Source organism: Neolamprologus brichardi, chromosome 6 (genome assembly GCF_056152115.1).
Source record: "Neolamprologus brichardi isolate AB-2024 chromosome 6, ASM5615211v1, whole genome shotgun sequence".
Taxonomy (NCBI): domain Eukaryota; kingdom Metazoa; phylum Chordata; class Actinopteri; order Cichliformes; family Cichlidae; genus Neolamprologus; species Neolamprologus brichardi.
This window is the reverse complement of record NC_142109.1, coordinates 20116699-20131747: the sequence shown is the minus strand read 5'-3', so window position 1 is coordinate 20131747 and position 15049 is coordinate 20116699. Positions and strand designations below refer to the sequence as shown.

The 15049-nt window shown below is 39.8% G+C and overlaps 1 protein-coding gene across 4 annotated transcripts in view; it reads left to right on the top strand.

The window, feature by feature from the left end:
• kdm4c (lysine (K)-specific demethylase 4C) overlaps window positions 1-10739 on the top strand; it is a 31369-nt gene extending 20630 nt beyond the window's left edge. The window contains exons 18-22 of one of the 4 annotated variants that reach the window (XM_006787326.3): window positions 3695-3889; window positions 6355-6525; window positions 7348-7467; window positions 9307-9399; window positions 9545-10739. In XM_006787326.3, the coding sequence (XP_006787389.2) occupies window positions 3695-3889; window positions 6355-6525; window positions 7348-7467; window positions 9307-9399; window positions 9545-9712 (747 nt within the window). In that variant the 3' untranslated portion in view covers window positions 9713-10739. The remainder of the gene's footprint in view (window positions 1-3694; window positions 3890-6354; window positions 6526-7347; window positions 7468-9306; window positions 9400-9544) is intronic. The other 3 variants (XM_006787327.3, XM_006787325.3, XM_035906218.2) reach the window with 3 other exon arrangements.
• Window positions 10740-15049: the final 4310 nt, after the last annotated feature.

Below are 15049 nucleotides of genomic sequence, written 5' to 3'. Positions count from 1 at the left end.
CTTAACGCATGGCTCAACACAGGCACCCGAATACACCCTGCAGAAGTCACAGGGGAGAAATTGGCGAGGTTCACACACGCATTAAAACATACAATTATTCTTACATGTTTATATTATGTGATCTAATTGGCATTATTTTATTTTGTACCCCCCCCCCCCCCCGCCACTATATGTACATAAGTGCTCATTTGCAGAAATACGAACACACAGATTTTGCACACAGTGCATGCCAGCTAGAATCTTGTTATGCTGGCCTCAATAAGTGGACTAGACAGTCGGGCCAGTTCATCTGTGCAGTGCTGTCCATAATGTAGGAGGTATGGGAAAAGGCTTTACGAAATGTAGGCCAAGTTAGTCACCGAGAAAAGCACTGACTGCTTCTCCCTCAGCTCAGGAACAGAAAGGACAAGAAACTTCATTATTAGGGGGAAAAAAAAGGATAAACTTAGGATTTTCATCCCGTTTTAAAACCAGCATTTATATTGCCTTTTGGTTTTCTTCACAAAAGGAAAAGAGGGTAGTCTCTCACTATACACAATACCTACTGATCCCCAACTGATATCTGCATTAAGAGGGCTAAGCTGATAATTGTAAAGATGAAGCCAGCCCTGCTGTAGAGGTTAAATTTAATTAATGCTGAGCCAACTAATTAGATCAGTTATTGATTTGTTCAAATAAATGAACAAAGGGCAGTGGCTTAGCTGATAAGGACAGAGACTTTAAGAAAGGTTCGTACTTGGGCAGCGTCACCTTCTTATTTACCTCTCAGATGCCTTGCTCTTGTTTCTGGGCATCATCACATCCTATTATATAGAAATATACACGGGGGAATTAAACTGTCATAAGGTGCTTTTGATATTGTATTTTCTTAATATTTCAACACGTGCTGTTTAAACAATATATAAACAACAATATTATGCACAAGATATAGCAGTGATATGGTAATTTGGAACCTTTTATAGAAATAGATATTAAAAAAAACAGCTAATTCCCACTTAAACTCACTGAGGCACTGGAACGTGTCTGCATATAGACGTATTACATGTCGATATTATAGCATGGATTTCTGGGGAATTAGATTAATGAATAAATTACTTTCAGTAAGATGTGAAACCAAGCTGCAAAGACAGAAGCCAGGGCAGGGAAGTGAAGCGAAGAAGAGAGCGTAGATGGGTGTTTTATTAAGAGCAGACTAGAGAAAATGGAGTGAGATGGAAGGCATGCAAAAGGGGTGAAAGAGGGAGAGGGAGCAAGTGGGGTTATAATGGGAGGCATGTCGTCATATTTTCCCTTTCGTTGGAGAGGACAGACAAGAGAGATGCCACAGTAGAGGGAACTGACTTGATGGGCTGTTTAGTGCAGAAACCCGAGAGATAGTCTTTTACAAAATTTCGCTTCAAGTGTGTTTGTGCATGGATGCATGGCAGTGTTTGTGTGTAGGATGTGTATGTGTATTATGCTCGCCAGTGTGCAGTTGTGTACTCTTCACAGAGCTTAAACGAGGAAAGAAAATACCACAACATACAGATTGAAGCACTTTTTATTTGTGGAAAGCATAAATGATGTCATCTGATTGGCTCAAGTTGAGGGTTTCTTTGTATTGCAGCAGTCCAGTAACATGTTTCTGTTGACTATTAAACTGGGGTCTCTCATTTTATTTTCTGCTATCAATGACTTGTTTACACTACCGTATCCAATAACAGCAGATTTCACAGATATAATTTTTTTGGAGCACATATTGGCTTTAAATTATGTTAGAGGTTCACGGCACAGCTGAGCGGTGATTCACTTAGCGGTCTATTGTCACTAATTTGCTGTTTTTCCTAGCCAACCTTTAAAGTCTGGAGTGGAAATGCAAATGTTAAATTACTTTATTTTTTTAAATTTTTAAATTTATTTTACGCCAGACATGGGTGCTTTAGTGAATAAGGTCAGGTTTCCTCCACAGCAATAAAGGCAGTCACTGGGAATAGGTGTATTGTGCATATAGTTTGCATTTGAAATTTAAAAAGGAGAACATCCGACTGAAGGGCTTCCATTTACAGTGTGAAATTTTATTTATTTATTACCCTTGGGGTAAAATGATTTTCCCTTTGTGTAAATAATATCTTCAGTCTGCCCTTTTTTTATATACAGAGCAAATCAGCCACTCTAAGCGTGTGTAGGATGTTGCTGTCCATCACAACTTCCTCCTTTCATCTCTGGAAGCACAGTGTTTCATGTTTTCTATCAGTGTCTTTTGATTTTCTATATAAAAACAACAACAACAAATGTACTAATTAACCAAAAAGTTTGATCAGTGTTCATCGTTCATCAAACTGATGTCAGCAGTGCCAAGATCCAAAAGTGGTGTCGTGGAGATATCCGACATGACGGTCCAGTATCAGTCAGCAGCTGCTGTTGGAAACTACTGTTATATAGATAATATGTTACTTGTCCTGGGTACTGATCAAGAAATCTTTGTTAATATAAAGCAACACAGAGCTGTTTTGGTCTTTTCATTCATTTCTTCAAAGTAACTTTGGTCAGGATGGTGATAAAGCAACAGGAAGATGGAGTAAGTCTGGTGCCAGACTGCGACTGGCTGGCTGTTACATCCAGTCTGTCATGGATAATACAGCATTTTACTGATACACTGGTGAAAATCGCAAATCTATTGCTGTCTGTTGCAAATCTGTCGCTGTCTACATATACAGAAATGAACTATTTAAATTCAGAGTCCAGCTAGAACATCAGTTTTGACACTGTTTCAGTAATTCTTTCACAAATAGTGACTTCAATTTGCAAAATGATATAAAGATACTCAGTGACATTGCTTTTATATAAGAATATAACTAGAAAATAAATCAGCTGGCAACCAGTTGAGTTGAGTCCCCATCTGAAATTATAAATTAGATGGTAGTTTTTTTGGAATCCTTTGCTAATCTGTCTGAGTGATTGCAGTCAGTCTTAGCTGTACTGGGATTGTTGCCTCCCACAATGTGTCCTGTGCAATTATCTTGTGTTGTCCACAAGTTGAGGGTGTTGCATCCTTGACCTCTGGGCAACAAGTTTTTCACAACATGTTCTTGCAATCAGTTTCCAACAGCAAAAAAATTCAATGCAATCACTGCTCAACCACCAAGTTTTCTTGGTCACGATGAGCTTGGCCATCCTATTCATACTTTAGTGTTAATAAACTGTTAGCAACATGCTTTTAAAAAGACCATATATTCTAAAAGCCAAGAGTGGTGGCCCAGCTGTTGTTTTTATGTGTCTTTAGAACGCAAGCCATAACGATATAGAGGACAAATACTCCTGTTGTAACGATAAGGCTAGAGATTTTATTTATTCGTCGTGTATATGTGACATCATTTTGGATAATTTCCAGTAAGGCTTGAAAACATTTTGGTAAAGACGTACTTAAACAACATGCTTATTGTTTACTTAAAAATGTTTTTTGAAGAACACTTTGACAGCATTTTAAATCTAGTTATATTAAAACAAAACAAGCTGGATACAGTGTAAAAACACCTTTGGTTTGTCTAAAAGCAGCTGCTGATCGTTCTAGACCACTGGCCATTTTTTGGTTCTTGGCGTCTCTCAATTGTTTTTATAATTCCTTTGCAGTAATAACATTTTCCCAGCTTTTCGTGTGCAACCTAAGTTAATTCAGGCCTATTGACAGTTTGGTCTGGTCCTTATGTGTTTACAGAAGTGCATCTATTGTCGTAAACGCTGTGCGGGAAAGCGGCACTCAGGGGCTTGTATCCAGTGCTCATGTGGCCGGTGTCCCACCTCCTTTCATGTGACCTGTGCCCATGCTGCCGGTGTTATCATGGAGCCCGATGATTGGCCGTATGTTGTGTCAATCACCTGCCATAGACACCAGTCGCGGAGTTCGTCAGCTGTAAGTTATAGGACAGGTGTTTGCTACAGCTGATCTGAACAAGTGCCCGGAATAAATAGACATATTATTGTTTTTGACACGCTTGAAATAACTGACTCAATTATAAGGACTTAATAATTTGTGTTAATGCAATTAAGATAGTGGCACAAATGACTACTCGCCAGATAATTGAAAACAGCTTGTTAAAGGGGCCCCTTTATGTTATGCCGTTGTCTCTGTTTTACCTGTTGCAAATACTACAGCTGAACTGCCTGAATCACCTTGTTTGTAGTCGAGTCTTTCTTCCATGACTTATACAGGGCACTGTGTAACAACACATCGGCGTGATGCGTGCACAGTGGCTTGTTTGCACTCAAACAAAGAATGAACAACTACTATTTCCTTGCTAGAGCCTTTTTCTGCCAACTCTAACTCTATATTCTATTAATGAAGCACACCAAATGTTCTGTTGTTGGCTGCGAGAATGAACATAAGCATGTTCATTTACTCTTGGCATAAAAGAAGATGAAGATTCAATGGATTACTTTTATTTCTGATGTGAATGTCTCTGCAACACCAGGAAAATCCTTACACTTTATACTGTGTTAGCGTGGGATCGGCGGCAGTCTCCTCCTTCTCTAATGTACATGTTCTGTATTTTAATACAAACAAGCTTATAATAAATGATTCAATATTTTGTTTCAGTTGAAACAAATAAAGCGTGAGATGGTAACACAAATGCGACCCATTAGGACTAATGTACCCACTTTACAAACTGCTGCTCTACACAACATACTCTCATTTGACCCCAAATAAAATTGAACTTGTGGAATTCCCCCAAAATTGGGATGCTGTTTGAAATGTAAATAAAAACAGAATGAAGTGATTAAAAAAAACTCAAAAGTTTATATTTCATTCACAATAGAATAAAGAAAACATAGGAAATGTTCAAACTTAAGACATGGTAATATTTCATGAAAAATAGCAGCTCATTTTGAATTTGAGAGCAGCAGCACTTTAAACAATATCTTAAAACTGGGGCAAGGGGCAACAAAAGGTTGGAAAAGTAAAAGGTGCTGAAAAGAAGGAGCTGGATGAACAATTTGCAACTAATTACGTTAATTGGCAGCTGGTTAGCCGCATGATGGGGAATAAAAAGAGCATTGTTCCACAGATTATAGACATCGTTTTTAGCAATTTCAGAATAATCCTCTATAGTTCATAATACCAAAATATTTAGAGAATCTGGAGAAATCTCTGTGGACAATGGACAGGGCTGAAAAATCAGATTATGTTGGGATGCCGCTGATGTTTGGTCCCTCAGATGGCACTTCATTTAAAACAGAAATGTTTCTGTCATGGAAACACTGCTGTCAGAAATCATTGTCTGTGAACACAGTCATTGGGCCATCTATAAATGCACGCTAAAGCTCTATCATGCAAGAAGAAGCCGTATGTGAACATGAGCCACATGACATTTGGTAAATCATTCTGGTTATAGTCACATTTTAAACGGCGTTCCAGCAGCATTTTTTGTTTTTTGGGGGGAATTGCAGTAGTAAATGTAGTTTGACGTTAAGTATTTACTGCAGTCACTTGTAGGTTCAAGTTCAGCTCGTTGCTTTGTTCACTTGCATCATCTATAATAATGCTGGTAACTGAATTAAACGTATAAACTGAAATATTGTCCATGACAGTGCGGTTAGTAGTGCAACATTATGCTAGAAAAGGAGGAGAAAAGTGTGCAGTAAGTCTGTTTTGTTTTTGTTTGTTTTTGTTTGTGTTTTTTTTTTTTTTTGGGGGGGGGGGGGGGGGGTGGGTTTTTTTTTAGTTTTGGGGATAAACCAGCTCACGACACAACAGATCATTATTATTGAGTTCAGTTATTTATCAGTTATTCTACTGGCAGCCGTACAGAGTTAACTGCTCGTTTAGAAGACTATTGCTGTTTTAGAAAGTTCCCGCTTTAAGTAAGTGCAGCATACATTTGCACTGTGCCACAGTGGTGTGAGTGAATGCCAGTATCTAAAATGTCAAGGATGCAATTTCACAAATGAGTTCTTTGTGCTGGTACTGAAGAAAAGTTTTCTTTGGGGTCTTGTTAGAGCTGATGCCCAACTTACACTTAAACTCACACTAATTTAAGGTTTGTCTTCACTATGCTGCAACTAACTTGCATGGTGCAATTTCTTCCCTTCTAAATGCAAAGATAACAACCATACTCTGTCCGTACTGAGTTTAATTAAAAGTAAAAGTTGTACCTCGGTACAAGAAGCTGTCAAGATGACTTACGAGACAGATCTATAAACCTGATTGTATTAAAAGCAGAGATTTGGGTATCAGAACCTTTTATAATGCAAATAAATCTGACAGAAAATTTCAGTTGTCACTAATTATATAACATTGCTGTACCCCAGTGGAATTTAGTTTGACTTTACTCTGTATTGCCATACATTAGTCTAATTGCTACTCTCTGTCTACACTAGAAGCAGCAAGCAAACCAAGCTTCTATCTCACTTGGCCAGACGGTGATCTCCAAACACAAGAACCTGCGCTACTACAGCTCCAAGGTCACACAGATCACCTCCCAGATGTTCTACGAGGTCATGTTTGATGATGGCTCTTTCTCTAATGACACGTACCCCGAGGACATAGTGGTGAGGATATGTTTAATTAGACGCACACTCAAGAGGTCACTGCGTAGTTGTATAAGGTCAAACCAGTTGTTTAAATCCCCCTCGTTAGAAAGGAACTTCTTTTTCTCCTTTGAAAATATGCTCTAGTGTTTCTCATTGTAAATCTTTCAGCGGGTTTCTGAAAGGGCCTTTCAGAGAAAAATGCAATATCACACACCAGGGGTTTCCATGGGAGTATGGAAACTGACAGCTAAACGTGTGTTTCTATATTTAAGAGCACATTAAAGTTAAGAGCATTCAGTCCTGAGCCTCACCTAGCTACCAAAGATGTTGTATATTATTACACCAAAATAACTAAAATTCCATTTGAATGTGTATGTTTTGAAGCCTTGTGCTTGTTTTGTTAAAAAGCTATGTACACCTTAAAGCTTGTTGATTGTCTAGTGTTGAAGCCCCTTACATAGAAGACAAGAAAACAAGCTTCTCGGGGATATTCAGTGTGTCACGGTAGCACAAAGCATTCACGAGGTCCTGCTGTCTGAACACTGAAACAAAACCATGTGCTCTTTACATTACCATAATGTCTCAACCATTTTGGGCTGAGAAGTTTTGTATGCAGCTTTGAGTTTAGATCTCAACAGCACTCGACTGTCAAATTCTCGACTATAGCAAAAGCTGTTGTCAGTCCACTTGAGTTTTTTCTAGCAGGTAAATATATCAAAGGGAATTACTCTCTTTAGCAGTTATCCTGACACCCACTTTGAATGACTTCTTCTGTCTTTTTGAAATCGTTTTGAAACACTCAGGCACTTACAGACCATCTACTACTCTCTTGTATTTCAGAGCAGAGATTGTGTGAACCTGGGTGCTCCTGAAGTGGGGGAAGCTGTTCAAGTAAAATGGCCTGATGGGCTGTTCTACAGTGCCAAATACCTGGGATCCAACGTCTCCTACATGTACCAGGTACCTGAACATTCGATCCATCTGTAAACTACTCAGTCACGACAGCAGTGAGTGAGCGTGGGAGAGAAAAACAAATGGCCACGTTGTGCTGAATAAATGGTAAATGGTAAATGGCCTGTATTTGTATAGCGCCTCCCAGGATCAGACACAACACTACCCTCCAGTACATCGGCAGCAGTAGTTTGACCTGACGTGGCTCTACAGTCTTTTCTCAGGCATAGACTTTTAGGCATAGTTGTAGGTCAAAGCAGCATAGCAGTAAATTTGTTGAACTCCCTCAACACTGACGTTGTCAATGTCCCCTGGTCTACGTGTGGACAGAAAAGACAGGAGGATTGAGGGAAGCGCTGAAGTCACGATGACTCAAGAGGAGATTGAAGATGATGGGAGGGTAAAAGACAGACGTAGGAAGCAAAAGCTGTTTTGACATAGAGATAGAAAATGGGGAGAGGGGGAAAAAGACGGAGAGTGAGCAAATGAAAAGTGGAGGAGGAAGAGAAGGAGGTGACAATCTGCATTATTCAAACTCACTGAAATATTAACTAAGCTAAGACTCATGCAGCTTCCATTTAAGCTTTATTTAGGCGAGCTGGGCGTTAACCATTACTTATGCACAAATGCACCTGTGACGCAAAGACGGTTTAATATAGGTCAGATTAAGATGGAAAAAAATGGCTGGACAAGAACTTTCCATTGTCAAGGTGTATTTTAGAGATGAAGCCCCTGCTTTTTTCCAAGAACTCCAGCGTTAATGTTTAAAGAGCAGAGGTAACATGAATGCACACTTGTGCATTCTGGCAAAAATGTTGTTAAAGTGAGGGGAAAGAAATTCTTTGTGGCCTCTTATAGTCTGTAATAATGGTAGCCTGGAAAAACACCCAGAAAAAAGCCTGTGTTATATAAATGCCTGTGTAGGTTCTCAGCTATCCAGGTCATGGTACTCTAAGGAGCTTGGATAGAAAGCGACTGGACTCCCACTGTGAATGACCATCATTGAGCAGAGGGGGTGGCTTATGACACCACATTCAATTTTAAATTCAATTTCATTTATATAGCACCAGTTGCCTGAGGGTGCTTTTTATTGTAAGGTAAAGACCTACAATAATACAAAGAAAAGAGAAAATCTCAAAAATCATATGACTCCCTTTGAACTAGCGCTTTGTTGACAGTGGGAAAGAAAACCTCCTTTTAACAGGAAGAAAATTCCAGCAGAAGCAGCCTCTCTGAGATGCGGCCATCTGCCGCAACCAAAAGCCACTAGCACCTGCTCTTTTTTGGATTTTCTATTAGGTGTTTTTAGTACCTGCTTGGCCTGAGTTCCAACTGAGCTGAGCTGGAATCCAAACTCGAACTCCTTCACAAGAATCAAAACCGCCATTTTTGAAGCTTGGCAATGAGGGAAATGCTATTTTGACACCTGGGCTCATGTGACAAGGCATATGATTAATAGTAGGGTTTAAATACCGGGGAGACTCCAGCATTTGTTTTTAGATCTGAAGAAGTCTCTTGGATGAGAGGTGTAATGTCTTCAAGAAACTTTAAGAAGCCCGGTTGCCTTCTTTCCCAGCTCCTTAGACTGTTCTGTATTATTAATGCAACAAACCTACAGATACCACCATGTGTAACTGCTGTATCAAAGATGATTAAGTAAAAAATATTTAGAAGACAGTTAAATGTAAATAGGAGTTTTCTTTGGCTTTTTTTAAGCGAAAATGTGCAGTAAATTTGGTGGTAAGATTTTGAGTGTGCATGTGCATGGATAGTATCTAAACTGTATAAATGCAACACATTTATTTAAAACCTCTCTGATAGCTGCTGATTGGTTTCACCTTATCTCAGGTGGAGTTTGAAGACGGCTCTCAGGTGCTGGCCAAAAGAGAAGATGTCTACACCTTAGACGAAGACCTCCCCAAAAAGGTGAAGCGCAGACTTGTAAGTATTAGATTTACAAGATTTACACATAAACTTTAAAAGCATAAGTTTCAAACTTCATTGGCATAAACAAACAGAATATTCTCATGCCACGTGGAACATTTTGCCATTACTCATCGGTGCTTTCTGATGTCTTGTTTTCTAGTCAACGGCCTCGAGCATGCGTTTCCAGGATGCTTTCTTCACCACGCAGGGGGAGAGGAAACGACAGAGAACGCCAAATTCACGCTTCCAGAAAGACTATGTGGCCCTGCCAGGCCTCCGTACAACTGCCAAAAGCACATGGGAGCAACGCAGCCACAAAGGGAAATGAAGTCATGGAGAAGCATCAATGACAAATGAATGCACTGAGTTAACAGTGGATGTAGAGGGGAGCTTGTTTGTGTATGTGTGTGTGTGTGTGTGTGTGTCAGTGAGCTTGTAAGTTTTGGGGATTGCTATTTACATCTTGCCCACACAAGTTTCCTATGAAAAGTTCTGAGGAAATGATGTAAAGGGGGGTTGAATGAGGTGATGTGGATTAGGTGGATGTTGACTTGCGTGTGCTTCTACATTTTACATCAGTGACTGGATGGTGTAACAGGCAGGGGAGGAATTTTGATTGGACTCTTACAGAATGGGTTAACAGAGGGCATTGTTGCCTCAGTTGCCTAATGCTCTCACAACCGTCAGGGAAATTAATTGTGACTTATAATGGTCACATCACCCTTTTTTGGAATAACATTTTTTGCTTTGTACATGAAAACTTCAAAAAGCGATTTTTCTAATTAGCGTGCATACGGTAGCCTTTTGGGTGATCTTTTAAGTTTTGATTTTCAATGTTTATGTTCTTTGCCTGTAGTATTTTCCTCATGTCTTACTGCATGTTCAGCATCGTCTCTTAACTGCTTCTGCCGGGCCGAGTCCAATTACGCAAGAATGGCTTCCTCTCTGCCCATTTTTTTAAAAATTCCCTTACAGATAAAAAATAAATAAATAAATATGTGAATTGTGTAATTTCAAGTTTAAAAGCATTAAGAAAAATGACCACGTGCTCATAACTTCCTGTGGGGAAAAACAGACAGGAAGCCATAGCTTTGTGTTGGACTTTTCGTCCAATTAACGTGAAATGCTACTGTTGCCCTCTTGAATGAAACACATTGTTGAAATTATTTAAAATTTGTATTTATTTTTGGCTTGCTATAGTTAAGCTATTGCTAACTGCTGTAAGGAAAACAATAAAACATTACATATGTTTTTCTATTCAGTTTTCAGTTATTTTAACTCCAAAAGAAATGATAGTTTAGGAGCCACTGAAAAGCTTTTCAAAGCTATTATGAACACAAATACTGAAACAATACCTGGGTGTTTAATAGTATATGCATTAGGGTATACAATGTAAGGTTTTAAAACTAGTGATAGATTACGGGTTTGTGGGCATTGCCTCTAGGTACTGACATTAAATCATCTACAGTTGGGGAAAAATAAAAAGCCCACCCCATGATTCATGTGTGTAGAAGCAACTTTAGCAACAATAACCTGCAGCAGTTGTTTCCTGTATCACTTTATCAGTCTCTCACATTGTTGTTGAGGAATTCTGGTCCACTCTTCTTTACAGTGTTGCTTCACTTCATTGAGGTTTGTGTGCATTTGTCTATGACAGCTCTGTTAAGGTTCCACCACAGCATTTCAGTTGGGCTGAGCTCTGGACTTTGACTGCGTCACTGCAACACCTTGATTCTTTTCTTTCAACTCTGTTGTAGATTTGCCGCTGTGCTTGGCATCCTCCCCTATTGCATGACCCACTTCTGGCCAGACTATCAGACAGCTGGCCTCACATTTGATTCTAGAATACTTTGGTATACAGAGAAATTTATGGTTAATTCGGAGACTGCAGGGTGCCCAGGTCGTGTGACTGCAAAACAAGCCAGATGCAACTTTGCAAACATAAGCTGTGCTGCCGTGTTCTTCTTAAAGAGAAGAAGCTTTGTCCTGGAATCCCTTCCAAACAAGCCATGCTTCTTTAATCTTTAATACTGCTAACTGAGGGCTGTACACTCTGAGATGTACTTGTGGTGTTTTTTGCTATTTTTCTGAGCATTGCACAGTCTGACCTTGGGATTTATTCCCAGGAAGACTGGCGAGTGCCTCGAATGTTTTCCATTTGGAAATAATCTTTTTCCTAGTAGAATGATCGTCTTGAAATTGTTTGGAAATGGCATTATTATCTGTCCCAGATTGATCCGCAAACTTCTCCTTTGCAGGGGTGCTCACACTTGCTGACAGTCAATTAAGTGTTGCTACTTACCCAGCACATGACTGCAAAGAACCATGTGAAACTTTCTTTTTCACATGACTGCAGAGTAGATGAAAAGAGGCTGATGTCAGGAAGTCGTCACATGATCAATTATTGTCTTCAGTAATATCACTGAATTTATTTCAAACCATTATTTTTGTCATGCTCTCACCTCTTGGCACAGTGGTTTAAATTTGTTATGCTTTCTAAGATATAACAGTAAATTATGTTTAAATATTAACATTTTCTGATGTGTTCAGGTTTTCATAAATGCTTTTAGAAACCAAAGCTTCAAGGGCAAGTCAGAAGTACCGGTTATATATTTTTAATCTGGGATACTCTGAACTATGGGGTCAGCCCTTGCAGGTACATACTGTATAAGGGCGCCTCACGCTGAACGATAAGGAGCATAGTGTTCCCAGCAGCTTGGCAGAGCAAACGGGAAGTGAAATCCAGGCGGTATCTTAACTGGCTTCAAAAAGCTTTGTACTCCCATGGAAACCACGTCACAGCCAGCTTCAGATGGCTCTTTGTGATACTGAAGCCAAAGCAAGAAGACAAGTCAGCTTTGATGAAAAATGCCTAAAAAGAGAGAGCTAAACATCCTTTTAACACCGTTCTTTTGTACGGCCATAATACCCAATCACGCTACCCCTGCTGTTCTTTCAAGTCCTGTAGGACTTTTTTTCTAAACCTTTAACAAAAACATACCCGAGCAGGCCTTTTAGCTGCTGGTAAATATTCAAAGTTATGCACTGGGTGCTGTGCTATTGAAAAGGTTTACTCCTTTTACCAGGGTAGACTTTGTTAGGAGTCTAATGTTTTGGCCAGCTATATTAGAATTTTTGGATCCTTCTTGAGAATAAAGAGGAAAAGTTAAACTGAAGGTTTGAACAGAGAATTCAAATCTAATTGAAGATACATTTCTTATTTGCATAGTTTGAGTTGTAAGCCAGTTATTGTTGTCGTTGTCACTATAAAGCTTTAAAAAAATTAGTGCATCATATGTCAATCTGTCACACTTAATGAGTCGATTATTTATTATTCTAACTAATCTGTCAGAACTCACAGGTCAGCTCAAACTTTAAGCTATAACCACAGCTGGACTGGCCATTGGCCCACCGGGCATTGGGTGATTTTTCATTTTTATGTTTGTTTGTTTTTGTAACCGTATAAACAATGAAAGACACAAAGCTGGAGTTATTCTGTGTCTTTGCTGCACGGCTGCCTCTCCTCTCATTCTCTCTCCTCCCTGTCCTGTTGCTACTCCAATCATGAAACTGATCAATGATCAGCTGATCGTCTCTTTTGTCTGTTTATCGCCCACTTTGCGCCAGAAAGAGGAAACCAGCGGATGTCGCGCTAAACAACAGCAGCACATTTAAGCTTGATCAGCTGTTGTTTGAATTTATTTAATATTACTTTCTAGTATCAGCTGATGTTTGCTGGAGCCACAGCTGTAAAAGCTGCTGGTCATGATATCGGTTTGGATATCTGGTGAGAGGGAAACATGAAGATGATACACTGTATACAAATCATACATATATACCAACATGACAGTGTACATCACTGTCACAACAGCGTTTGTTTTTGTTCAAAGGCTTTATGGTTTTTTCTATAATACCTGGTGGTCTAGTCAATACCCGGGCCGATTCTTTGTCCCAGTCCAGCCCTGGCTATAACTTATTTAGCAATTTCAGTAACATGCATTAATAAAATTTATGCACTCAGTGCTTTCTCTTTACAATACGTTTCACAGTCAGTCAGAAAGTGCTGAATTACTTTTCCTCTATTATCACACTATCAAGTGTGACAGGATAATGGGCAGGGTTATTTAGGTAAGCCAGACCTCTATTTGCACTTGCTTAACCTCTCACAAAGATGGAAGTTTATTTTAGCTAGACGGCTTGGTTTGAGTATTTCATAAATTGCTGGGATTTTCCCACACAACCGTCTCCAGGGTTTACAGAGAATGGTCAGAGGAAGATGAAAGACAAAATAAATGGCCGTTCTCTTGGTGAAAAATGCCATGTTGGTGTTAGAGGCCAGAGGAGAATGACCTTTGAGCTCATAGGGAGGCAACAATAACTTAAAATAAATGCCCAAGGTAGGCAGAAGCGCATCTGCAAATGCACAACGTGTTTTGGTTACAGCAGCAAAGACCACATGTGGTGCCACTCCTGTCAGCCAAGAACAGGAAACTGACCTACAACTCACACCAGCTCATCAAAGTTGGACAATAGATGATGAAAAGAATATTCCCAGGTCTACAGAGTTTCTGTCTTGAAATTCAGATACTGGGATCCGACTTTGCACGGGGCAACAAACAACATGAAAGTATGGATCCTTTCTTGTATCTTATAGGGCGATCGTGGCTCAAGAGTTGGGAGTTCGCCTTGTAATCGGAAGGTTGCCGGTTCGAGCCCCGGCTCGGACAGTCTCGGTCGTTGTGTCCTTGGGCAAGACACTTCACCTACCGCCTACTGGTGTTGGCCAGAAGGGCCGATGGCGCGATATGGCAGCCTCGCTTCTGTCAGTCTGCCCCAGGGCAGCTGTGGCTACAACTGTAGCTTGCCTCCACCAGTGTGTGAATGTGAGGGTAGATGACTGGACGTGTAAAGCGCTTTGGGGTCCCTAGGCGGGACTAGTAAAAGCGCTATACAAATACAGGCCATTTACCATTTATATCCATCTAGTTCAGGCTGGTAGTTGGGGTGTAACGGGATGGGGCATATTTTCTTGGCACACTTGGGACTTTTGCCTATCAGTCGAACAATGTTTAAACAACACAGAAAAAATTAAGGCAGTTCTGAAGGCAAAACCCAGTACAAAAGAGGCAAAACAGGGGAAGTGAGATGATAGTTCATAGCAAATGCAAACATTAAAACATTGGTGATTTAGCAAAAGACAGCTCTCAAATGTTCCCTCTCAAAAGGCTCATTTATTTTCTGTGCCTATACTGTAGTACCACGAGCCAGACGTGAATAAGCATCAGCTTCAGCTCTTTCCACTTATTGCCTGAATCTGTTTTCTAATATGACTTTAACAAGACTAAAAGAATAGCACAAAGTCCCATGAGGCTGCAGTGCTCATTGAACATCCAAACACATTATTGCTGATAAACTGCTGGATCTAAAGCACGGAGATGAAAAAAAGAGAGAAAAAAACGAGAAATAATGTTGCTATTCTGAACATTTTTCCATTAGCTAGGGAGTAAAATGTTTTTGGTATGACCAGAGGGTGGCATGAAAGGCTGTCTGTCTGTACAATGACCATATTAGTACACCAGACTCAGCTCTGCAGTCAGAATAAGTTAAGCTGCTGTAAAATATTGTGATTTAATTACTATATTATTATTATCTTGGTTTTAGAAAC